This window comes from Falco cherrug, chromosome 1, assembly GCF_023634085.1.
Source record: "Falco cherrug isolate bFalChe1 chromosome 1, bFalChe1.pri, whole genome shotgun sequence".
Lineage (NCBI taxonomy): Eukaryota > Metazoa > Chordata > Aves > Falconiformes > Falconidae > Falco > Falco cherrug.
This window is the reverse complement of record NC_073697.1, coordinates 50273563-50301213: the sequence shown is the minus strand read 5'-3', so window position 1 is coordinate 50301213 and position 27651 is coordinate 50273563. Positions and strand designations below refer to the sequence as shown.

The following is a 27651-nucleotide window of genomic DNA, read 5'->3' as shown; positions in this document are numbered from 1 at the left end:
AACTGCCAGAAGTCAAGCTGAGTTAAACACTGAAAAACGATACTAAAACAAATAGAGAAAGGTTCCCCAGCTATCCAAATAAAAAGAGAACAAGGAACGAAGAAATGGGATCACTGGGAGCTACGCTGACAGTATACAGCAGAGGTGAAAGGTAACCTAGACAGGGCTCCAACAGCAGCATTTCATCGCTGTTTTTAGGAACAAAAGATAGAGCACTGAGTAAGGAATGAAAGCTAGCGGGATAAGGGAACATTGATGAATCACAGCCATAATGAAAAAGCACTTAATGTACTTAAATAGGGAGCGATAAGCTCACATCAAATTGCAAGTCCAATACCTCTTACCACTGGAGAAGAGCAACTATAGTTCTTATATTTAAGAGGGGGGAAAGCTAATCAGGAGCTACCAGCTTGCTTCCAACAGAAAACTTAAGGAAAGACTGAACAAAACCATCAATGTAAACAGAAAATCAATTACATTCACATAGATTTTAATTGGTTTGACATAAGTTAAGGACACAGTGCCAGGCTTGCTTTCTTTGTTAAGAGAAATTACTTCTGCACAAGACAAATTTTATTGGATCTCATCTAATGTGATATTATTACAGTGACTGGTATTTGGCCACACTTGAAATTAAATGCAAATCTGGAAAAGATGGGAGTTTATCAGAGGAATTATAAAGTCTGTAAGGAAATAACAAAATGTAAGAAATGGGTAGTGAGAACGGAGCAAGGCTGCTAAAGAAAAGTGTCAGCATGGACTGGTGTTGAGCTGAAATTGCCTCAAGTTTTCACTAATAATCTGGACACCAAAAATAGTAATGGACTAACAAACTTTGCTGTCTACACAAAGTAATAAAGTACTGCCGATACAGAGGAGCACTGGGATATCATAAAGAATGGGGATAACCTCGAACATTAGAATAATAGAAATGGCATAAAATTTAATAATTCATGGGAAAACCATGCACTTAGGGACTAATAAATACACCAAACTTCTATAATTCAAGCTGAGAGCTCATAACTTGGAAATAATAGGGAAGGAGAGAAGCTTAGATATACAGCTCAATCACAAATAACCTTGAGTTGCTAGGACAAGCATAAAAAAAGGCAGAAACTAGATATGCATGTCCTGATACATATAAAATGTGGAAACAATAGCAGTGACAGGAGATCTTGGAGGATTCCTTTGTGCTGCTCTTGTTCATCCCTGTTCGCATGGGTTAAATTAACCCCAGAAGACCCATGGTCTACAGGATAACTGGGGCAATGAAAGCTCATAACAGGAGAGAAGGCTTGATAAACTTTGCTTATTTAAGCTAGTAAAATGATCTATCAAAGCAAGAGTTGTTTCAGAAACGTAATCAATTACCATCTGAGAAGTGGTATAAACTACGAGCAGAACTTACGTGTTCAGCCCCATGGGGTTTCCAGGCCTGATACAGGGATGTAGTGACGAATACTGAATTAGATCACAGCTATTCCAGTTTAGAAACCAGAAACTTACCATTGCCTGTGACCTGACCGGCAGTGACGCCAGAGGGCAAAGAGTGTCATACCAGTGAGACAGGATGAATCTATCTGCCACACAACTGTCACCCCTGCTCCTGCCTGGAAAAAGATGCTGGTGCTGCACATCAGTGCAGAGTTCAGTTTCCTGGCCTCTTGGCTACAGAGAGGATGGGTGAGATAACTGTTCTGTCACCAGTCGCCAAGGAAAAAAGCAATAAGGTAAGGACCAGTTTGAAACCAGACACAGTTCGCGCAGCTGGCAGCGGCGGAGGAGCTGCCGCCCGGGCACCGGGACGGAGCCGGGACCGGGACCGAGCCGGGACAGGGACTGAGGCGAGACTGACCCGGGACCGGGACAGCCGGGACCGAGCCGGGACTGAGCAGGCACCAGGACCGAGCTGGGACTGGGACAGCCGGGACCGAGCCGCGGCCGGGGCAGCTGGGACCAAGCCGGGACCGAGGCGGGACCGGGACCGCCGGGACCGAGACGCGGCCGCGGGCACCAGCGCCACCCTGTGGCCGGCTGGGAAAACCCAAGAGCCGAATGACGCCGAAACGGCCCGAAAGCAGTTAGCAAGGCCCAGTGGGAACGGTATCTCACTTAGCTTCTGTTTCCCATGAACTCAGTTACACAGTTAAACACGTTTTGTTTTGCTTCTTTTTGTTTTTTTAAATATAAAGGAAAAATATAGCACTAAAAGCCAACAGCCACGTACTGCTCATTGTCGTATCCAACTGCAGCTGTACTGTTACAGTAAGATTTCTGAAGTAACTGGCCAAGACAAAGCAGTCTCTCTCTCTAATTAGGCACTGAGCATCAGCTACTTTCTGCCTGGCTACAGCTCCTGTTTTTTGCACTATGACATTCACTCTACCTGGACATTCTGAGGCTGCCTCTCAGCACATCAGGAATACATGTAGAGCCAGGGTTACATACTTTGACGACTGCTTTCCTAAGTATGTGACACTTAAAATCATGAATTATGGTAAATTATTAACTACTAAACATCTACATATACAGAAAAAAGACATTTACACAGGATGTAAGCAGATGCAAGGTCCACTCTAGATGCCAAATTACACAAGCTTCACGCTGATGCGCTTTGTTGTTAGACGTATTCTTCTGGGTGTATACCTAACACAACGTGGCTAAATATCGTCTAGAGCAGAATAATCCTTCTCTGGTTTGCCTAGAGGCTGGACAGATGAACGCAGGGCTGTTTACACAGTATGTTTGGACACATCCCCAGAGATTCACAGTCTTACGTCTACTAATCCTCTCCACTTTGTATATAACAACTTGGCACCAAACCTATACCTGAAAAGTTTATTTTCTCTGATACTCACTGACTATGCCACAGACACGGGGCTGAATGTCAGAGTTCTTAATCATAAGTGCAAGAGGCAGAGAAGCTACTCTTCCATGGCCAGCGGGGCATGTGACAGACCACAAATATTCAGAACTAAATAGGGAAACGCTGATTACAGAAGGAATTACTTTAGTATGTCCATGGGTACTAAAACATTCTAGTGGCTGAATAAAATCATAAAGAAAGGGGTGGGGGGTGGGGTGGGGAAGAATGGAAATGTCAGGGAAAGAAAACTTGCCCGAGCATCAGTTCTGTGTAGCTGATAATTGTGTAGCAGGGCTAACTTTCACAAGGGACAGCGAAAAGCTAACAAAACCCCACGGGAAATTGCTTACACAACCTGCAGTGCATTGGTGTGGAGGGGACACTGCCTCTGACAGAGGTGTGAACCATCTTCTGAATTTCTAGTTTTAATAGCTCCATGTTCCCAAGATAATAAAAAAACCATAAAAGAAATGCTGGTATAGAAGAGTGACAAGTCCAGCAATATTCTCATGAAAAAACTTGACACCGTATGTTGTTCCTGTGTAACACAGTTCTTGGTGTGCTACATCCTTGTACTTAAAATTTGCACACAGGGACTATTCTCTCAATACATATGTAGAAAGTATCAGATCAACTCCAGAAAGCTTCCAACCATAACCAATGACACATTACAAGGAAAGGTTTAGGTGTTCATTTTTGGGCAATGGCTTACAGATGTTAGATGTGTGAGGTGGTCGGGCTCAGTTTCCCCTGCACAGGGAATCCTACAATACACCTTGTGCATGTATGTCATGTCTGGTGAGGACTAAGGAATCAAATCCCTCCAAGTCAGACCCATGAGACTGATGACCCAAAATAACTTTTCTTCTTTATCTTGTTACAGCCTTGTGACAGACTTTGTAGCATCTGTTTTTCCTCTTCCTTGCAGAGCTAAGCCATAATTTCCTTAATATACGTTGATGGAGCCAGCTATCACATTACCAAAATGCCCACAAGACTGACATCCTAGCCCTGCTTCCAGACATGCCTCGCATTGGATTCATTCTTTTGGAAAACTGCTTCCCCAACTTGTTTACCCCAGATGACCTGGTACTGCTGTATGGTATGAAGGGAAGAAGGCAGGGAGAGGAATGTCCCAGTTATCTGTTAAAATTCATTTAAAGTATTTTTTGTCATCTATGTAATCTAAAAGTAAAATTCAGACCTGATTCTGATGACCATCTCCTTCCTCTCTGGACTTGCTGAACTGCGGAGGAAGAAATGTGCAGAATGTGCTTTTGGTACTGAAAGGTAGCACGGGCATATGCTCTTCAGACCAGTATTTAGTAACAAAATTACCCCATTATTCCATCTGGAAGATTTCTGTGAACTTACAGGTATAACTGTGAGCAACAGCAAAAAATGCCTACTTTTAATTTTTGGAGCAAAGTGTTCTTTATGCTTACTGTGATACAGAAGAAATGGCTCTCATGGTTTGTATCAAGGAGTAATCGGCCCAAGTCAAAAATCTCCCTGATACTACTATCCTGTCTGTTGAAAACACACCGCATATAATTAATAGCCAGTTTTATGTATGAATGAGGGGCACGTTTTTGTGGTAAGGAACTTCTACTCTCCAAAGAGACAACACCGTTTCTTTATACAAGCAATGCTTCTTCTTTTACTAATGTGAAACTGTAAGTAGTTTCACAAGACAAATCTCAAGGCATTGAATGCTTACAAGCCATAGGAAAACAGACAAATAGGTGTAATTACAACAGAGAAACAAAGCATAAAGCCAACTAGAGAGCTATGTGGACAAGCCTGAAGCAGGGCCACCTTCCTTTGCCACACTCCTACTCAACAGCTCCGGCAGGCCCGCGGATGCAGTACTCACGGGAGTAGCCAGCAGTCATGCCCTCTTGCGCCCTTGGGAAGTTTTCTCTGTCAGTTCCGGCAGTAAGAGACAGGGATCGTGTGTCCGAATCCGGGGAATTAGTTCTGGTGTCCATATCCCCTTTCAGAATGAGCCAACTGGTCTTCAGCTGGAGAGAGTAAAAGCCTGTTACAAGATTCAGTATTTAATATCTGAATACAGTTCTGCTTCGTCTGTCTAGGAAGCCTTGTGAACTGATTGTATGTTTATGCTCATTGCAACTTCCACCATTCTTTATCAAATTATAAAAGTGACTACATCATGACTTAGACATCACAGGTACCAAAAACTTTTAACTTTCAGCTGGGCTGAGGATAGTTTCTCTGTTGATTAAGCTGCCTACTGTGCCCCACTTTAGAAGATGCACTGTGTCATTTTCTTGCTGTTAATTAATCTACCGTTAACATTTTTTTTATGTTAATATGCAGCCTAAGTAAAAGTCCAGAGGCCTAGCTGGACCACCTTTGTATATATTGAGACTGAGTGAAAATTCATGTGCTTACTGCTCTTAATTTCAATATGCCTACTTCTTTCTTTACTGTAGAATGTAGATTCTAAACCACCTGAGTGAGAGATTTGCTATATCTTCTTGGAAAGACCTAAACATAGCAATGATTATTTCAGCTATATGAAATAATACCTTTACATATGAACATGTTTTGAAAAACAGTTGCTTCAAGAAAGATCAATATACTCCCTTTTGTTCTTTGTGATCATTACCTTCTTACTGTCCTGATCCAAGCTTCCATCCTCCCCTTCTGATCTTCTTGCTGCTGTAAGATTAATTTAATTTTAAAAATTAGAGCAATTACATCTTTTTTTGTTTTCTGTTTTGGCTGTGGTTATGTTACCAATCTTTTTAAGTGGTGCTGATGTGTGGGGGGGACCCAATAAAACCCCCTCAGAGTTGGGTAGGAAATTCAACGTGTAGAGCTATGATTCCAAATCATTCTGAAATTCTTACAGTAATACTAACCCTTCAGGTATACAGTGTATTTAGATAATCTATTCCTGCTGGATTGTGACCCCCTCTTTTTAGGAAGAAACTACATTTAAGGAATGATTGGTGGGAAAAAAACCTATATCATAATTTAGGAACAGATTTATACGGTCACTGTGCACAGTGTGGTCATTTCCCCATTCTGTGTTACCATGACCATGAAGACACATTCGGTTGCACAGGTATTCTGTGGCCTGCGCACCTGGGCCTCCTACATTCCCAAAAAGGTTCAGCAATGCCAGTAAAGTAGATAGGAACAAATGCGGTATCACCTCTTCATGAAATCAGCAAGAGAGGCTGGGTCAGACTGAAATTCACAATTCCTCGACCAACCACTTTTCTGACTATATCGCTCTTACAGAATTATTTAATAACAACAACAACAAAAAAATATTGCTGATATTTTACTGTTGGTTTACTGTCTTGCAACTTCTCAAATTGCTGAGACGAAAACCAGAAATGGAAAACCCAAACCATAAAACCTACTCATTAGATAGTTCCAAACCATCAAGTGTGCTTTACCTTGTCTTTTATGTCCCAGAGTATTGTTGCAGACATTGAGTTACACCTCAGATTCTTACAGAAAGATTTTGCACCAAATTTCACATAATTGCAGGTAAAATTCCAAAATTTGAGTCCTACTTGCCTTAGTATCAGTCTGTGTTGTTTTGGGGAAAGTTTATACAGTACAAAACTGGAATACCACATTATGTAATGCACCTAGCATCATTTTAAGCCCATGAGAAGTTATCATAAGGGGACTGCCTGCAATGCCTGAGTAAAAGGGCAACACAAGAGCTCCATGCAACACAATGTACCCAGAAAATATATTAATAATAAAAATAGTATGCAATAGAAAAGTTAACGCACGGATTAGATTATCAGAGACAGAGGTGGGGAGGAGATTAAGTTGCACCATTAGAAGTGCTGCAACACTCCCTAGAAAGCTGGGAACAACGCTGCCCTCTCCATTTCCCCAGCCAGCATGTTTGCAGAGGATCTGCCCCGCATGTGAACACAGGCACTACCACTAGCACTTCAGTGCTATTCTGTTTCATTTGCCATCACACAGCTCACAGGCAGACCTTAACTATTTTTATTGAGGACATGGTTAAAAAATGACAAATTGCAGCAAGAAAAAAAAATCTATGGGTTAGAGGTGAAAAACTTAACTGTAGAGGTTTTGGTGTTTTTTCAATTTAATGTTATGGAACAAAGCCAGGTCATAAAGTAAAAACAGTATCATGAAAAATCTCAAGGTTTTCATAGTTAGCTAATAGCACCCTGATGAGGGTATTTCCTCAAGATGGCAAGCTGCTTCTCTGAGAAATAAATAGAAAGAAATATCCACATATGACAGATGAAGAATAAAATCCCTACATTGCAAGAAGGACAATTAAACAAGTTGTTCCATGTTATATGTACGGATCTTGCTCTCACTAAATCAGAAATCCATATAGGGAATCAGCTGCATTTTTGGAAATTGTTTTTGTTTCAAGCCGTTGATGTTTGCAAAGCAAAAAAAACAATCCAAAGCATTATTCAGAGATTTCAAATTTTCCACGGGATCTTGAGAGCATCTGACTTCAAAGACATGCAGAGGAGTACAATCAAAATCAATGGGGGCCATGAAGGCCTGCGCCTCCCAAGTTCCTGAGGGGGCTTCATACAACAAATCCTTGGCAGATAAATCCAAGTAACCAGAATTTCATCAGTACTGAGCATCAGCTTCACCACTACAAGGGATACTTGGTTCTGCTGTGAACCCAATGTGAACTGCATGTTGCACATGGACCAGTGCTAATATTGCCAAAAAGCAAACCTCTTAAATTTCTTTTTAAACTCTAAATGATGTTAAAATATTTCTTAAACATGAGCACACACACAAAAGAATGACCACGCAGGCTCCTGCACTCCTCACTTTCTGTCCCCAGCTCCCAGCCTGATCTCTCATATGTCCCATTCTATCACCACCTTTTCCTCATTCTGAAGTTGGGTGTTCGTAATAGAAACACAGAAGCTGTAGCTACAGCAAATCTGTTGGGCACTGCTGCAACTGAAACCTTTTTAAAGCTAAATGTTTTGGAAGAGCTTTTGCACTTCTTGTTTTAAAGAACATTTTTGTGCTTGTTTGTTCAAACTTGGTCTCTTCAGTGAAGGAATGTTCTCTGGCTCCTTTTCAGCATGTATTAGCTCACTGTCCGTTAGCTTGAGGAGCTGGATCATCAACTCCTCATGCGTTTAGTCAGGAGTTCTTCCAGAACAAAAGGTAAATTTCATTTATTTTTTTTATTTAAAAACAATTATTGGAAGGGAAGTGCATTGATTTTTTTTTTTTTTTGGCTTTCTGAGTTAAGAGTAAATTATGTTTTGCTCTTCATACGTTAGAAAAACAACAAGCATGTATTTTCAACACAACCTTTCAGAACATCTATAATCTATAAAAGAAAGTTCAAAACATATATCCTTGTTAACCTATAGAGACATCTGACTCACTAATTTAATTCTCCACTCACTCCAGTGATTATGAGGAAAAACTCCATACAGCAGTGCAAAACTGACATAATCCAGACTTCGACTGCATATCTGATGGATGGAAAATTGATATAAAAATGCCTGGCCTGGAAGAAAAAGAGCTGCTGCTTAGAATCCTCTTTGCAACCGAAAGTATCTATAAAATTAAATGACACAGACAGGACATTGGAGCCATATCCTCAGCTTGTGTAAATCCACAAAGCTATGCTCATTTACACCAGATTACTGTAACTTTGCATTTGCTCATGATCCTTCCAAACACCACCGCACTAATCAACTTCTTCCTTCGTCAGTAGCTTTTTTTGCACAGCCTGAGTAGTTGCTTCAAAGTTTGTATATCTAAAGACAAGAAGGAATTAGAGAGCTTGGGCAGATTATAAAGTTGGCAGATTACATTAAAGCAAGCACTAAACCAAACAGATACTATCTTTTTGCCTGAGAGGTAATATTAGTTTGTCCAAGATTAGGATACTGTGAGCAGAAAACGTCTATCAAAGACCAACACCTAAAGTATGCTGAAATGTCAGCAAGTCTGACTTTGCTCAAAACCATACCCAGAAAAACCACAGAGGTTATCTAAATATCTGAATGTGCAGTTACTTTAGCATGAAGTGCCAGTTACAGTGAACGTGCAAGGCTGACTCACTCGGGAGACATCAGTTGACTATTTTCTTTCTCCTATTACTGTACCAGATCCAAACTAGAGTTTAATCCAAAAAAGAAATAACTGCAGTTTTCCATGAAAGGCAGTACAAAATTGATAACTACATAACCCGTCATTTTAAAAACTGTTAACTGGGTATTTTAACATCAGTTAAAGCACTCTGTTACCACAAAAGAAAAATAGGTAAAATGTGTTTTCCTTGTTCTAACCATGAAGGCAGTGATGTATCTGCAGTCCCTAACCTTTCACTCAGGGAAAGTTGTCAGCAATCAGCTAAAGCCAAAGTATGGGAGAGCAGACACACGGAGCTTTCTCACTCTTACGTACAACGTGGGAAGTCACCTCTGTGCAGACAGTGCAGCAGAAGGCGAGAGGATGGGAGGAGCTGCTCCAACAGAAACACTGCTCACAGGCACAGCTTGGACCTTCCCCTGCCATGAAGAGTGGCGCAGCTTCATTCTCCCACCTGTATGTCTGAAAATACTTGCCTTCATCTCCAAAGTGCCTTAGCTCACGTTGTGATGAACATCTCTCATGTTTATTTTATTCTCTCATTCGTTCCCAAGCAGGGATACAATCATGATTAAAATAAAGTTATTGCTGTGAGACTGATTTATATCAGGTATTTTATTTTTATTTTTGACCTCTGCTTCTGACTACCGGAGTACCCCAGTCATGACTCTCTTAAAAAATCAGAAATGTACTTCTGCACTTTTCAGGCACACTTATTGCAGCAGAATCCCCACGTATTTTTGCCAAAGACTGATAGTGGAATTCAGTTTAGAAAAATTAATTCCCTATTACTAAACCTGTATCATGAACCAAGATCATTGTCAACACCACTGAGAACACAGCAGGCACTGACAACAACATGGAAACTGCACTAATGTTAATTGGTGAAACGTACAGCGAAAGTAGTAACAGAAGAATGCAGACTTTGTATTTCTATTTTTCATATTTATGAGGGTCTTAAGTCAGAATCTCTGTGGTATAAAACATCACATTTCTTACTGTTGTTCAGAAACTCAGTAATCTTGTAGCTGGGTCTACCAAAGCTTTTCCTATCACATCTTGCCAAGGTCATCAGCTACGGAATTTGTTCCTAACTACCATGGTGTGACTACATTTGTTCTTGATATTTTACAGCTTGAAGAACTTGCCAATGAAAAGTAGATTTCAGATACAGCATTATCAATGAGTATTTTTTTCCCCAGCAACATAGCAGTCAGAATTATTTACAAAAGCCAGATAACCCAAGGCATGGTCTGGAAACAGAAAAGCAACCTTCAACATTTACCTGTTTTCTATCATTATATAAATAAGAAAACTGCTTTGAAGTTAGTGCCAGCTTTGAATTACCAAGACAAATCAAAATATCGTTACCTCAGTTTCAGAGAACTTACTGAATCCTTGGACAACATGTTATACAAAATGCTATTTAATTTTCATGTTACTTTTTTCCTGCAAAGACTACAGCAGACTAATTTGGAAGTCAACATGCATTTCTTTACAAAGACACGTAGATAAAACTGCAACTGACAAAAGCAGACTGTACCATGCTGTTTGTAGATAGGAGGTTTCCTATAGATGTTATCTTTTACGCCAGTGTCTGAGAAAGAGGAAAGAGAAAGGAAAGAATAAAAGAGTAAGCACGCAGTTCAGACCATGCTGCTTTTGTCTCCTCGCAACACCAAAAATGCACACACTTCAGCAAAGACTACACATTCATTCAGTGGTTTGTCGTTCACTGGTTATTACAGGAGGATGAAGCTTTATTCATCACCTTTATATATTTAAAATATTGGCTATACCTACCTATGCACCACAATCCCTCTTCAAGTCCCTCAAAATGCTTTAAGGCACTTTGAATGGCACCCATTTGCTGAAACGTAGGTGGTTACATCTGCACTACCTATGTATACTTAGGCAACAAACTGGGAGCACTTGTCACTATTCAAAATAAAATTCATACACAGGTACAATAGACTACTATAATAGTTATGCTTGAAAAGGGACTTCTTCCGTTAATGATGAACAAAGTGTACATGTTCAGATATAGATGTTTATACTGGAAATGTCCAATATTCTTATAGAAAATTCAATAGTTTGTCTACATTTTGAATTACACAGATAACTTGGCCTTCCAGGAAATTTCTGAAAGGCCCCAGAACCACAGTCCAGGGTTCCCATATCATGTTGTACAGACATCAGATTTACTTAGTACTACAGGCCCGAGCAGACACAACTCCTAATCACAGTGTGTTTACAGAAACATTAACCCCAGAAGCTAAACACTAGAATAAAAGAACTTCTACTGAGCAGGTAGATGTGCTTAGCAGTCAAAAAGCTAAACAAGTGTGGACATAAATTTAATGTGCCTGTTGACTGAATGGGAACTTGAAAACAGTATACCACATATGCAAAGGCACAGCCACAGGGAGCTTCCTAGAGTTCTAAAGTCTTCCAGCTGTTTTTAAAGTCTATGTTAAGATGACTTTCTAATTCAGAAAGTAGATGGATATGGAGAAAACCAAAATCAAAACCCCCTTCAGCATTCCCTCCTGCACACAAATTCAACAGACCTATGCAGCCATGGCACTATAAAGATTTTTATCTCTGTAGGCTTAATAACATTTGTCACTGTGTGCCTCCTTCCTCTAACATGTTTACATATATATATACACACACATAAGCACACAGCTCTCTAACTCCTTTATTTCTAAGATGAAGTTTAACAGGTAAAAGTTTTGCATTTATCAGACATGTTCTTCTCTTGCAGTTCAGAATTCACAAATCAATGCAAAAAAACCCAACAAAACCAACCAAACATTCAGAAGAGAATAAACAGGTGCCAGCAATTGAAGATCAAAAGCTAAGCAGTGAATGCCTACCTGGAATATGGAAATGCCTAGGAGCCTGCTGATAGACAGAAGGTGAAGATTTGCTGTCGGAGTACATGGATAAGCTTGGAGTGCTCCGACCACTTTCACTGCCTCCAAGGGGAAGAGCAAAGAAAGCAGATAAAAGAAAAAAATGGAAAGCAAAGTAGAGTATTTCAAGCATAAAAGCTTGATCAGAATGACTTGTTAATCCAACAGTTTTAAATCTATGGTTTTTTAAAACCCATTATTTTTCAGTACAGCATATTGGCTCAGTCTCCAAACATCTCATCAATAACAAGTATCTGATAGATAATACCAGATTAAACTGCCCCACTTTGAAACTAAAGCTTCTTTTTTAACAACACTTTAATGAAGAAAATAAAAGGATAAGAACATCCACAATCCTGTAATGTGTTTTGAACAGCCTTAACTGAACAATCTATCAATCAAGTTTTTTAAAAGTTTAATGCTATGGCTGATGGCCTGCCCCTGCAACCAGTAATGAAATCATTCAGTAGTGTTTAAATTATCTCAAAGCAGGACTAAACCAAAAAACAGATGTTTCAGTTAAGTCAAATATTCCTGTGTATATCCATGACAAAACCAGTGCAATTTGTTTCTTAATTGCAAACTTTTCCCACATGTAACATGCCACAGCATTTTTTATTTACGCAAAAACAAGGTTGGATTATCAAGTCATGGATCTATAATGCCATAGTCACTTCACCAAATTTCAAGATATACAGTGGATTGATCCGTATTCATGTTTTCATTTGTTTTGTCAAATGCTTATTAGGTGCCATTCATTTCCTCTCAGCTTATTTCCCCGAAGCACACTCTATGGCATTATAGTGCTGCTTGGCAAACAAAAAAGTAAAGCTCTACTTTTTTGGGACTTGTAAAATCCTATTAACTTACAGCACTGTTAAGCAACTGGAAGCCAAACATGACATTTATTCTAACATAAAATGGTTGTTAATTCGCCGTTATTGTTTTAGTGTGGATGGAGCACAAATTTAATGGCTAGTAACAATGAAATTATAGCAAGTTTTTTGGGGGGTAAAGTAAGTGCAGTAGCTCAGGACACTAGACTTGTAACTGAGTTACTTCTGCCTTCAGGGAGACATGTTTTATAGCCATAAAACTATAGGGCTACCGTAACTGCCTAGGCCATGCCCATGGAGGTGGTCTCGGCCTCTGCTGACAAGAAGTGGATGTGTGGTCATGGGTCTGTCACCAAAGCCAGCCTTGACACAAACCACTGAGGCCAACTGGGTGGCACTACTGAGTTCCACAGGAGCAAAACCAGGCCAGACAAGGTCAGAAAAGCATGCTGTGCATCTCATGACAGACAATACACTAACTAACCTGTTCCGAATTTTATGTCTTATTTTCACAGTTGGTGAAAAATTAAAACTTAAAACCAATTCAGCTCTTACCACTGTGTAGTCAGTCACTGTGATTTCTAGTGGAAAAAATGTAACCTGAGCATTTGAGAAACTGAAATCGCAACTGCACATGCTGATAGATTACGGTCCTTCCAAAAAGTAAGAGAAGAATTATGGAATTACTAAAAATCTGGTGCATCACCACCAGCTTGTAGTCAAGATGTCCTTGGACAGGGAACCGGATAGTTATTCAGTTTTTTGATTCCCACTTTGCTTTTGGAAAGAAAGAGGTGGTGACAGGTCTTCACCATACATTTATTAATTCCCTCTTTCTTTGCTGCTTGCTGCCCAGATGCTTGGTCATCTCTACTAAATGGAAGAAACTCAATGTCACTCCCAGTTTGAATGCAAAGAGCTGTGGTAGATACTCATTTAAGTAAGGTTCTTATAACTCCAAAAACCTTAAAAATCTTGTAATGCCATTCATTTACATGTGGTGTTACTACTGAAATTTTTTAATTTAAAAAGAACAGGAACATTTTCAAGTGATTTTAACAGAGTATTAATTCCTCAATTACTTAAAAAATAGCATATTATTAAACCCATATTATTCATATATGACCTGCACTGCATGAATAATCACCTCATTGAGCAGTGACCCCAAGGAGGTGGTATCATACACACACAGAGAGTAATTCTTCAGGGATAAGGTAAAGTGTCATCAAGGAATCAGGAGGAAGCATTGATTAAGAGGAATAAACTTGTAAGGAAACAGGATGCAAGCACAAGTACCAGGGGACAGCAGATCTGCAAACTGCTCGATGTAAGGACCATCTCTGTGGAGCAGTTTGCAAGGCCATCACCTCTATCTTGATCAAAAGGGGAGAATTAAGGATTAAATGAGGGAAAAGGTTCTTCTTGCAGCCCACTTGTACAAGCTGATGCACATTTAAATTTAAATTCTGCCACTGATTGGGACAAATACACAAGAGTAGCTGTATTTCTCATTTTGCATACAAAAATAAGTATTTAATAAAGCAAACTCAAGACCCATGTAGAAAAAACTTATGTGTAGGAACTACAGACAGTCATTTAATCTGGTCTGTAATTAAAATCTTTAAAATGAGACTTTGCCAAGAATTCGTCTCTTTTAAGGTTTGCCTGGTATACACTGAAGAACTTCAAATAAGGTCTCAGAAAACACAAGTACCAGAGGAGCAATTTTCCAATCTTTTGGTTTTGTCTTCTGCCACAAGCAGCTGCAGGCTGTGATCTGCTCTACTGGTCAGCACAGAGCAAAAAAAAAAAACCAGAATCGTGAACTGTTCCCTGCATTTTATTTAACTTGGAAAGAATCTGGAAAGGTTTACTTTGAACTTGAGTGTCAACCACAAAAACTTCCCTGTGTCTTTTGGCTGCTGATAGAGTAGGCTGCTCTTTTAACCTCGTGTCCGTGGAGCCAACTGACCACAGCTCAGACCATGCCCCCTTTTCAAGGGATTGTCATGAAAAGTATATTGTTTATAGCTCCTTCCTAGTCAGCTTTTATCTTATCTGAGAGTATGGGAAATTCGATAATGAGTTACAGTGAGAGCTGTCTAAGTTTGGGATTGAGCAACAAACAACTGGCCTAAAGAGGGAGATGTCAGAGCTTATACTCATGAAACTGGATGCTTTAATATCTCTGCACATGTTGCATTAAGCTAGAAAAAGGTTTTTGTTTTTCAGGTTTGATGACTAATGCTTTTCAAGCTTTCAATGTCGAATAAAATGGACTTTGGAAGCTGTGCTCCTGTACTAGAAAGGAAAGATACTTTCTACCACGTTTTAAGAAAGCACTTATTCAGCAGGGCTCAGCATGGCCAGTGCACTCACTGACTCCATCACCCCGAGAAGAAGAGTCACACCAAGTGTAGGTACTTGGAATATCACACCCCGTCATTCACAGGTGCATGACCTGTGAAGTTTTCTTGATGTGAGGATGTGAGGCTGTCACAGGATTTATTTCGAAGACATTCTGAAGACAAAAATCCTTAAAAGAGCACAATCAAATAATTCATCTGTACACTAAAGCTCATCCTATTACACTTCATGAGAGCAAGACTACAGTATACCGAAGAGCGAGCAGAAACTCAGTAACCGTATTTTTTGCTGGAAGAATGATGAATCATGTCATTCTTAGGAGAAAAATGATGCAGACTCTGTGAGGTCATAAGGAAGATTCTGCCAGTAATAATGTTTCTGTCTCCTAGAATCTTAGAGAAGTATTTTTTATGATGATTGTGGAGTGCTGGCTTTACAAAGAGTATGTCTTTTATTATTATTAATTGGTGTCTTATATTTCAATTTTATAAAAAAAAATTAAATTAGTGTGATTTCACTTTTCTAAAACCAAAGTAGTAACATTAATCTTGGTCTGGATAAAAAGCAATTATTGGTACAATCATAATCTTCCCTGAGTAACCACTTTGAAGAGAAAAAACCAGCATATTCACATCCTCAAAAGGTTTCTCCAGATAAGGTGAAAGTACAGTCTGCAACTCAGAGAAAATAATTCAGAGACCTTAAAGAGGATGGGGGCAAATACTCTGACTCCTTTTGGACTGAGATGTTAACTCTGTGTAAACCAGCAGAGAATCTATACAACTGCTGCAGGGCTCACAACTGCCTGTACAGGGAAATTATAAACAAGCTTTTCTGCCTCACAGGAGCACTGTGAGGCACTGTGAACTACTGCTTGCAAAATATTTTGGCTCCTTGATAAAAGTGCTGCAGAATTGCAAAATATTATATTTTTTCATCACTTTACTAATAAGTGTTCGGGCACAAGGAGCTGCCACTTGAGGATTTCTTCCTCTAAACAGCAGCAGTAAGTAATTGCTGCTGCTCTGGGCAACAGCAGGTAGCGCTGAACAGAAACTCAATGTAACGGGAGCGCTGCTAAGCAATTGCAAGCGGGCTTTCAAATAAGAGCTTTCCATACAGTGAATACATGCACTGCAGCACATGAAAGAGGTTTTTCTTAGTACATCAGGTTGGATAATATCATCCAAATTTAGGGGACAGATCAAAAAACTGTTCAAGCAGCACTGCAGAGAATACCAGTGTGTGCCAGCCTTTCAAAAAATATGTGTGTGGGGGTGTGACTACTTGTGGGAAGGAGTTTTGCAGGTAGACTTTAAAATGGCAGCAAAATTTCATCTCATCAGCTTTTCCCTCCAAATTTTTCTCTTGGGAATCGTTATTTAGAAGACTCAAGTCTGATTCTGTTCCTGTTTATACCAGTGAAATTCCGCTGACTTTGGGCAGAACTGTTTCTGGATGCATTAGAGCCCAGTGAAGATGCATTAATTATTCTTCCAAACTCAATGAGTGCCTGCTGTTCACTTGAGTTTGCAAGTCTGGTTCCTGCAGAGGGTCACTTCCTTTTCTGTAATGGTTATGACAGCAGGAAGAACAGTTTTGCTTTATTAAATCAAACAGTACGTGAGAGTCAAGGAACAGGCATTGAAAATGTTTGCCATTCGTGTCTCCTCCCCATTTACATTGTTACGAGAGAGGACAGACTCCGGGGAAGACACATGTGGTAGCTGAATGTCTTCTCTTTCTGACATTTAACTAACCAGCTAGAAAAAATAAGCTTTTGCCTCAAAGGTTCTTCATATTCCTTGGCATTGTCTCACATCCGCAACATGGAGGTCATTAAATGTTAATATCCACTGCAAAAAGAATTAAGGGCAAGGAGAATCGATTCTGTTACTCTGTTTTATAATACACAGCACAGACTATTGCTAATCAGTGCAGTTATATTGATTTAACCACCTTATCTGGCATAATTTTTGGTAATGCTACAAATAATATGAAGAATACCTAAATGTAGGTTAGAACATTAGGTAACAGATCATCCAATGTTGGATCCAACGTATAAGCTTGTTACGCTATTTAACATCACCCACAGGGTAAAGGTAAACCTGGATTTTAGAACAAAAAGACTTTCAAATTACTCTGTCCCTCATTTTACTTACAAAAGCTAATTCCTTCCCTCTACCCTTCTGAAAGACACTTAACACTCACTGAAAAAAAGCAAAAATAAAATAACCCATACCCCCTCAGTTCTTAAAACTTACACGTTACATCAAGAAAGCACTTGCACAAAATTAAGACAAATCTTATCCAAGTGGAAGCCATGCTTGCACAGACATAAAAGTGAAACACATCTGAGTAAGTCTACAGTATCACAGCACGGTTTTGCATTCCTGGACCTTACCTTTGAAGAAAGGGATGTAATGATGTCTGAATGTAGATGTAGGGCTTGGGTGTTGGGGCAGGGAGATGCAGCTACTGGTACCAAGACTCTGAGTACCAGCTGGGGGCAACAGAGAGTAAGTGAAAATAAACTATTTAGTTCACTTACTGAAAGCCACAAATTACAATGCCACCGTTTTTTTCAGGAACGTTTTCCTCCTGATGCTTAAAAACATATAGTTTATATTTCAGATTTCATCCTTCTCTGGTTAGTGCTAAAAACATCACAGTGGCCATACTACGTGCTCGACCAAGGGACACGCGCTTTCCGCAACAGAAAGAGCATCGTATAAAATGCTTATAATGTAACGCATCAGAAAATATTCCAGAAAAGGCACCACAAAAAGCATAGCTGCACTCAGGGGAAAATCTGCATATTCAAAAGCTGAAAGAGGGAATGATATATGCTCATAATGGATCTAATGAAATGAAATGGGGAGAGCCTTGTCTCTGCAGAGAACTGCGCTACGAGTGGGTCCAGTTCTCACTGCCGTTGGTGCACTCTGGTAGGATTTAGTTCACAACACACCAGGGCACTCAGATGCATGGCTAATTTAAGCATTTGAAGAAACGTCCTGAAGTTATTTGAGCTACGAAAGTTAGACATGTGATTAAGTACCTTGAAAAACATTCTCAAAGTAATCTCTGCTTTGTTGTAATTACGTCCTGATAACATATTTTGGAGGACTAATGACAATTATTAAATGCGGCAGTTAGGATGACTATCTAATAAATTTTCAATGAAGCTGTAAAACGTTAGAATTAATTTGGAATTTCTTTCATCTTTCCTCCTTGCTTTAACAGTGTGCAGCTAAGCTTAAGCATGACACAGCTGGCAGACCTTCGGCAGAGACTAATCTTTCCTCTCTCAAATAGATTTTTAATACTCAATCTCATTTCCACTTTGTCAAAGACTCTATGTAACACAAATATTCAATTCCTGTAAAATCTGTTTCTGTTACCCATAAAATTTTCATTTCCACTGGAACGATTAAGAACTCTCAATTTTCCAAACCACTTTATAATTATAATGTATCTCCAACGAAATTAAAAGACACCAAGGAAATAATGCTCTGCGTTCTCCACCCAAATAATGGAGTGGAGAAAAATCAGAATTGTTTTTGAGCAATTTAGTTGATTATTTCCAAGGATAAAACTCTGCACATTGCCTAAATACGGACGGGCTTTTGTAAGGGACTCCCATGTAAAGATCAAAAGGAGGATCCCTCCTCTCTGTGCAACAAGAGCACCAACACAGCTGCTACTACAGCCCAAAGTGGCAATAAACATTGCTGTAAGCTTCTCAGCTATAGCAACTTGGCCTTCAAAATCCAGCCATTAGAACCCCTAGTCACTCCTCCAGCTCTTACACTGTGGAGAGGAGACACGGGCAATAACCCTGCGGTACAAGAAGGGATATGAAGTCACTGGATCATACTCTGGGCATTGTGTGCATTCACTGCTACCATGCCATTCCTTGAAAAGAGGTGTGGATTGAATGCATAGCTTCAGGCAGGATGGGACTAGGATTAAGTCCTTTAAACTGTTTTATCTTCCATTTACAGATACATAAAATCAATCTTTCTAGATGCCTGTTTTCATTTTCTTAGATACTCATTCCTGAAGCACTTGTTTCCTTTCTTCCCATGGGACTTGCTGTTTCACTGTAAATAAACCACTGCAATGAACAGCTACTCCTCCTTAAACCCCTGTCTACCAGAGTCTACCCTACTTATGACATAAAACAAAGTAGAAGAAAAATCTGGAGAATGAAAAAGGCTGCTTTTCAATTACCTGGTCTGCTGTAATGCTGAGGAGAATGTGACGTTGGAGTGTAGCGACCATAGCCCAGCGAGCCAGCAGAGCTAGGACTTGATGTCCTGTACTGCTTGAAAGATCTGTCATCTTGGTCACCCTGAGAGGAAGCGAGGAAATGTATGTTATCAGGGAAAGAACATGCCATTTTGCACGTGTCCGTGCTGTGTAGATGGAAGTCAATGCTGTTGTAACACTCCATGCAATCCCAATGAAATGAGGTGGCTTTCAGCCGTAAGTACCTCCGCTGCAGTGTGACTGAAACAGCTCTGCCAAGAATCAGAGAACGGCCGTGTTCCCAGGAAAGGTAGCACATACATGAATTTAAAATGACAATATAATTTGAAAAGAACATAACACTGTAGAAGTGTTGTCTCAGGACAGTATAAATCCCTGGGCATATGTGGGTGGGTGGAAGACAAGGTCAGGTTAGCGTGATAGCACTATAATAACTTTGTACCCATATGAATGGATGCATAATGGTTACAGGCAACACAAAAATCAGCATTTGTTGGCTTCACTGCATTACAGAAATGACTGTGTCTGCTGTATAAATTGCCCAGCACACCATAATACAACATGGTGATTACTAAGTAACTGATACAGTCATGTATAGCATTAGCATTAATACTGCAGCATCGTGCAAAGCAAAACCCATTTCCCACTAAATCCTTGGCTTCAACCACTTAAAACCATGTACACCCATTTCAAAGCCCTCACCCTATAGCTAGTAAAATTACAATTGCCATTTGCATATAGTGCCTTCTTAACAGTAAAACCATTACTGAGTGAATTAGACGTGGAATTGACTTTTTGTAAACTAGCAAAATCAAGTTTCTTGTTTCTTTTAAGACAAGCAAGAATTAGCTTGAGTTAACTTCAAATTAGAACAAAACAATGTAACCTGCAGATGCTCCCTTATGGAAAGTCACACTCGAAAAAAATGTTTCCCCTCTCCTATTCCAGTAGGAGTGAGTGAGGATATACTATACCATAGCAGGTGTCAGTCACTTCTCATGAATACTGGGACATCTTTAGGCATCTGTGTGACTCCCACACATCATTTAAACACTCTGGAGATCCTGCTTCGCCCCATCCCTCTCTCCATGGTCCCTGTCAGGACAACTTAATCATATCCATCCATTCATCTTTAGATGAATTTGGTTTCCCTGGGATTATCTTTGACTCTATAGAGAAGTACAACGTCCTCGCATCATCAGTTTTCTCCTCTGGTTCAGGGGTGCTCTGTCCCTTCCACCCCACCCCAGACTCACTGACTGCACCTTCAAAAATGAAAAAAAACCCACCCAGTTTTGTATAGTGGTAAGTAGCATTATTGCTTTAGTATCAGTTTCAGAAGAAATTATACAAAAAAACAGAGAACAATTGATGCCTTCCCAAGCATGCAGCATTCCACAGGCCTCCTGCCTGCCACCAACTCCTCTGTGCCCAGCTTGAGATGTTTCCCTCCCAAAGTAGCTACGTTATTTAATATCTACTCTAAGCCTAGTGAAGACAGTTACAAGCAGTACAGCAATGTCTCTAGAAAGTCTTGTGACGATACTTAAATATCATATGAGCGTTAGCTAATGGTCTATGATGCGTCCAATTGCACGATACAGTGGGATTCTCCTCTAATAAAAATCCCGGCAACAAAACTGGTGACAAGTTTGCAGACGATCATGCCTGAGCACCTGATCACAGACTCTTTAGAGAAAGACTGCAAGCATGGCAAAGCTGGGTAACATGGGAGCAGTCACATAACACAAATCATGGCAGCACCAACCTCCACACCAGTGTCACTTTTGGTATTTAACAGTATTGACAGTTTGATAACTGGTAGCTACTTTAAAGGAAATTCTTATAATCTTCCAAAACACCAAGATTTCATATTGACTGTTTCAGACCTTACCTTTTGTTTACCTTTGCATCTCTGTAAGGAACAGTCAATCAAGTTCATGAAATCCAATATTAAATAAAGCATGTTTTTATTTTTAAACTACCTATTAAATTACAACTCTATTGGTTAACTTCTCTGTTTAACCAGCACTTATAGTGACAGTTTGTCATTTACAGTCCTTAACGGAAATTTGAAATCCTCCACTATTACCAAAATTTTGCAATACACAAAATTTGGATAGTGGACAAATTAGGCAGGCCTGCAATATGTAATTGAGTTACTGTATGGGAAACCATGTGAAATGCTATCATTGCTTCCAAGGTGATGTGTCTTCAAACAATGACTGGCTTTGATCATTAATACACATCAACGTACAGACCCAGAAGTTCAGATATGTGCAAATGATTTAACAGTTATGTGTGTGCAAATAATGTAAGGAATTTAAACTATTTGTGGAATAAAAAAATAAACAGAAAAAAAAGAAGAGAAAACTATGCCGAGAATTAATGCAAGTCAACTCACGCTGGCAGCTTCACATATAAACATAAATTGTATTTCCCAATATAATTTATTTAGTAGAGCTTGAAGAAGTGACCATCGTATAACCTTTATTTTGGAAAGCATAAACATGGATGACAGTGGAGCTAGATGCATACAGATGACAATCCAGAAGCAGAGCATGTATTCAACACAAGTAACACTGTGAAAAACATGAATTATAAAACCCCATGCACTGTAGAGGCAGGAGGCAAACCCCATATTTCAGACACTGCTGGTTATCAATATGACCAGGTTTACCATCACAAAATGGGTCAGAACAGGAGAACAAAGGCACTGGGGATTACCTCAGTAGGTGTTGGAGAGAGCAACTGAGGTGACTGCAAACAGCAACACACAACAAATTAGTGATACAAATTCATGCATGATGTTACTTGTGAGAACTACTCTAAAAATATCAATATCCATGTATAATACATGATACAGTTAGGAAAAACACCTGTCAATTAAGTTAGGGCAATCTTTCTTTTTATTTGTTTTTAAATAAGTAAATAAGGAATAAGATATAAATAGATTCATATGAAGCTTTTGTTGATTTCTGTGCTACAAAATCCTGGAGTAAATCCAGTGCCACAGAAAGTGCTGCTAGTAGGGAAGCTCCCATGTAAAGCAACTGCTTGAAACTACACTCAAGCCCTAGCTAAATCTGCATCGAAGCACCTCCAAAATGTGGAGTAGAACTTTGTTGTTCAGGGCTGGCAAAATATCTGTACCATTTAATTTTTAATTAAACAATGAAATCTGATAATTTGCTGTTCACTCATTTTCCTTTCAAAATTAAATGCTCTATCTGCTCAGTTGAGCAGATCTACTGAAATGATTGCAGCTGGAGGTAGCAGCCTGGGTGCTGAAATGTGGAAGACAGCATTTGAGTTTTTTCCCCCCGGCAGCAGCAAGGGTATAAATATTTGCAGCACCATGACAATGCACATGTTGGATTGCAAGCACAGCTCAGAATCACCTCGGAAGGGATGCAATGCACGTGTCCTCACAGGAGCCGAGCTGGGCAGAAGGTTATTTAATCTATGCACCTCTGCCAAGCCTAGATGTGAGTGGGCAGTTGAAGAGGACCACAAACGTTATCAGCACCCAGGGACTTTGACATAGAAGGGAAGTGTTTATACTCCATAGGTTCAGGGCTAGGCAACTGCTTTCACTTTTGTGAAATCAGAAAGCTAAATACCACTTGAACCCTTTACCAGATACAATCTTAAAATCTTCTAGAAAGCATTATAATGGAGCTGCTGTGGTTCAGCATTGTACAGAAAGAAGTCTGGAAAACAGTCTGCAAAACCTAAGATATGTGCTGTGCTTCACCTCAGAGGAGTGCAGAGATTTTAGTGGGACTGATGAAGTGTAAAAGGTGTGATAGCAGGAGTAAGGCCATTATAAAGAGTATGGCTATTATTTATAGCATTTATTTCTACCCATTCATTTACACCTACAGAGAACAAAGAGACTTCCATTCTAGACTGTATATTTCTGGCTAATACACCTAGTATACCTGAGAGGATTGATTTGTAAAAACATATCTAAAATTATAAAAGAAATTAGAAATGCAAACGAAAGGTTAATATGGTTAGGGAAGAAAAGCTAACTTGCATGACAGGAGTTATATACAAATACGTTTCACAAAAAAAAGAATTAGTATTAAGATTACGTTAAATTAGATTTCATTAGCACAAACTGTGTAATATTAGCTCTGCATATGAATAGGTTGAAATGCATGCATGACATGAGCATGAACTTTAGTAAGGGATAGTTGAAAGAAATTTGTGCATAGGAAAGTGATACCATTTTTGTGTTACCAGAATAACATGGTACACTTAAAAAAAAAAATTAAAAAAATCATGAAAGACATTTGGCTTCGCTTCTGATTTTTGCATTATAATTAGCAATGGCTCCTGTTTCCTACCACATGCATGCAGAACTCCTCTCAGGAAAACATACTTTAATTACATGTCATCTGTTTAAAAAATGATCACAGAAAACAATTCTTTAATTTCCACAAACTAAAAAGTGAAATGAACATCTCGCTTGTTTTTTGTAAGGCCTTGTGAATGAATGGATTACATGACTCGATTAGCTGAACCGATAAAAATTAGTTGTTTGGGTTTTTTTTAATTATGCATGTTTAAGAGTGTTCATCAACATGTTTAATGATACACATAAAATCTCAAATTCTTAGTATGAAAAATACCCATGTTTCAGTACCTCCCCGTAACTATGCCTGTCATCTGAAGAGTAACTGATATATGGAGAATAGGAGATCATATCTGGGCGGTCAATGTTATAGATGGCTTTATTTTTAGGAAGAGCAGCCAAATCCCTGTAGTCAAGAATCTCATCTCCAAGCTTTGCCTAAGAAAAGGAGGAAAGAAAGCAGTGAGAATAAGAAAGACTACGATCAGGATGCAATCAGAAAAGGACAGATGAATGTAGGTAGAAAAGTCATCATCATAATAAACCACTTCCTCTGTTTTTGCACATTGAAATCTATTTATTACACAATGCTACATATTAGTGCTGTTTCCTTTTTATATACTGGGGCTTTCTACTTTGGTGCTCCCATTTGGCTACTAGGAGTAGCACGGCATCAAGTCCAGCTCCCCTGGTTACCTCCCACTTACCACTAGCTGCACAAAAAGACATGGGAGACAGATGCTGCAGTCTCTTTCAGGCAAAACACCCTTCCATTTTAAAGTGGTTTCGGTGTGAAGGGTTCCCCTACCATAAACAGTAGTGAACAACCAAATACATATTGCAACATATACTCTCCAGATGGTGAAAAAAATCAGTCAGGTCTTTAATTTTTCCCATTTAGCGGTGTCCCACAGCTCCACCTCCTTTCTTGACTATGTCTAAGTAGCCCTTAATTACGGGTGACAAACCAGCAGATGATGGATTTGCACCATGGTGGATTAGTTGGAAGATCACAGATGCCACTTAAGGAAGTTCAAATCCTTTCACAAGACTCACACAGCCAACGGATGGCAAGGGATGTGTTGCTCCCCATTCTCCTCTTACTACACTTATTCCAAAAGTATCATTATCAAAATGCCACAGTTGCACAAATTATCCTTAGGATAATGGTACCTTACAGCAAAACTGTATCCAGCACGTACTGTCTTGTACATACGATGACAAGTTGGCCACACTGAGAGTGGAGAAATGGGCAGCATAATTGTCTCACTCCCAGTTCAGGCTCTGCAGAATGATAAGCTTTTTGCCGGCAACAAAATGAGGAATGAATCTTGCTATTCTCCGCAAATCTCAGTATGATCATCTATAAAACTGTACTAATGTCTTCCACATGCAAAAATATGAAAGCATCCAGGATTCATGTGTGCAGTGATTGTATTTTTTCTTAGTATGAGCTAAGAAAATTTCAATAGATTTTCCAGGGAAGTTTTCTATTTGGTTAATCATACAGGAAAAATTTCATGTGACAACTTTCAGTTATTCCTTTTTCTAAAACAATGTGTCAATCTGTGCAAAAGCAAGCACCACAGAAAGAGATTCCTCTTCCCTAAGAAAGTGGAACAAAGCTGCCACAGTCATCCTGTATTCTCATCCTCAAAACTAATTAAAAAATGTGTTTTAATCAAACATGTCATTCTTCAGTGATCTACAGATCTCACCTTCTTTGCAGATACTTTAAGAAGCTAAATAGCAATGAAATTGCCCCTTAATGAAAATAGATCCCTCCCTACTGAGAAGCCAGTGGCAAGCTCTGATGCAGAGAATGTCAAGCAAAGGTAAGGAGGAATTGTATGTGCCCACAAGGAGGGCCAAAGAGGCTGTGACAATTTCTTTTTTAAGGTATCCATGGTTGTGGAGATTATTCTAGTCAACCCAAAGAAATTCATCATTGGGTATATTTAAATGTGAATTATGGTAGTTTTAGCCTCTGTCTTTTCACACAGATTTGCAACTTGAGATTGTCCCACTAGACTTCAGAACTGTCAGGAGTAAAACGTACCTAGTTAACTTCAGTTTAAATATCAAAATGTAGGCAAATTTGGATGAAAAGACACCTTAGAGATACAATTGCTTCCTAAACACTCAATTCTACAAACATTCAGCCTACGTTGTTTTCTATTTGTTTCATCTACTTTCAAATACGTAAGTGGAATTCAGATATTCAGGGAAGGCTCATATTACAGCCAAGAGGCTTCAATAATGTGGCATTTTGGATTCTGTTAAAACCATGCTCTAAATTTAGAGTATCTATTTCACTTGGAATATATAATTTTACAATTGTATAATTGCAAATACAATCTGCATAAAAATATAACGTGATTTCTATTCCTAGTATGAGAACATACAACACAGCTATGTAACCTAACCTAAACCTTCCAGCTGGATGTATTAGAATGGAGCACCTAATTCTCTCTTCATAAAATTTAGCTGAGTATAAAGGATGAGTTTTATTTAAGCCTTATTTAATGGCTTAATTTAGAAATAAACTTAATTTTTAAGTGGTATTTAGGGACTGTGAAGGCATATTAGCACCAGGGTAAACTTCAGTCTGGATATAATGAAGCCATCACTAAAGATCATGAAAAGATGCCCATTAACTTCAAAGGCTGTTGGCCTGTGCCCTCTCCCAGAGCAAGAAGACACCAAAGTCCGTTATCAACAGATGGCTTCGGTAAACCAACTGTACAAACCACATTCAGGTTTAGTCAAAACATGCTTTCCTCATCTTTCCCTAGCTGACCACTCGACCAAGATGCAGAAACATGCCTCTCATGAGATGGCACATTGCCCAGAAGGACTGCATTGCTCTGACTTTATTCCTTTGAAAGTATGGGTGCCACAAATACACGGTTGCTATGCTTTAACCATCTTCTCTAAATTCTTTTAGAATTATACTTCACAGAGCTCACCAGCTGTTAAGGTACAGTTTTACTATTGGTTTTAATGATCTGAATCCACGCTACTGCCGAAAGCAGCTGTCCTGTGCGGGCCTTCCCACTCTACTCTGCCTTCTACGTTAGCATTAGAACACATGCAGATTTCTGGGTCTTTTTTTGCCTCTTTGGTTGGCTGGAGGTTTTCTGTAGGTTATTTTGTAGCTGAATCTGGTCTCAAAACTGACTGATCATATCCTCTGCGTAACCACCAGTACTAGCACCAAAGCGAAGATGAGAAGACATGGCCAGAGAGGGACAGGGCTACACGTGGGTGGGACCTTCCTTTCAGTGGCAGCATGAATTTAGGTTTGGTAAAACTGACAATGAAAGCACCCAAGACACATCTTGACCCTGCCTGTTTGTCATAACACTCCCATAATAGAAAACAGATGGAAAAGATAGCCAAAGAATCGTTTTGATAATGTAGAAGTCCAGTAACATGTTTTAAATTTTCTACTTTCCTGTTTGTGAAAGCCAAAATAGGATTTAATCAATCTCACAGCTTTGAAAATTAAGCAGTCAGAGATGAGACAGATAAAGCAACAACTTGCATGCCTCTGGGGAATCTTTTTTCCTAATTGACTCATATTTGCTAGACAACTTTATTCTTCACAGTCCCAGCTGCCTCTAAAGTGTATTACAGAAACAAATATTAGAGCTGTGCACTGATTTAATGATATCCTTTGAAAGAAACAGAAGAAGAGAACAGAGGTTTGACCTTGACTTTAACAGCCTGTGAAGCACATTTAAAGCTGTACTCACAAACATCAAGAAAACAGTATCGTCCAACAGTTAGATAAATGTCACTAAAAACATGTATCTTCGAAGAACACTCATGCTTATAAAACCAATGAAGTAGTGCATGGCTGCAGAGATAGAGACCATCTGGCCAAACAAAGTGCTT

General features: G+C 39.3%; 1 protein-coding gene across 9 annotated transcripts in view; it reads right to left on the bottom strand.

The window, feature by feature from the left end:
• Positions 1–27651, bottom strand: part of ABLIM2 (actin binding LIM protein family member 2) — a 143651-nt gene that overhangs the window by 19317 nt on the left and 96683 nt on the right. For 2 of the 9 annotated variants that reach the window (XM_055723959.1, XM_055723967.1), the window contains exons 10-15: positions 24043–24189; positions 19350–19470; positions 11872–11973; positions 10536–10589; positions 5502–5554; positions 4743–4890 (exon numbers count right to left, since the gene is read on the bottom strand). In XM_055723959.1, coding sequence (XP_055579934.1) covers positions 4743–4890; positions 5502–5554; positions 10536–10589; positions 11872–11973; positions 19350–19470; positions 24043–24189 — 625 coding nt within the window. Of the gene's footprint in view, positions 1–4742; positions 4891–5501; positions 5555–10535; positions 10590–11871; positions 11974–17517; positions 17617–19349; positions 19471–24042; positions 24190–27651 lie in introns of all 9 variants that reach the window. The other 7 variants (XM_055723979.1, XM_055723990.1, XM_055724002.1 and 4 more) reach the window with 6 other exon arrangements.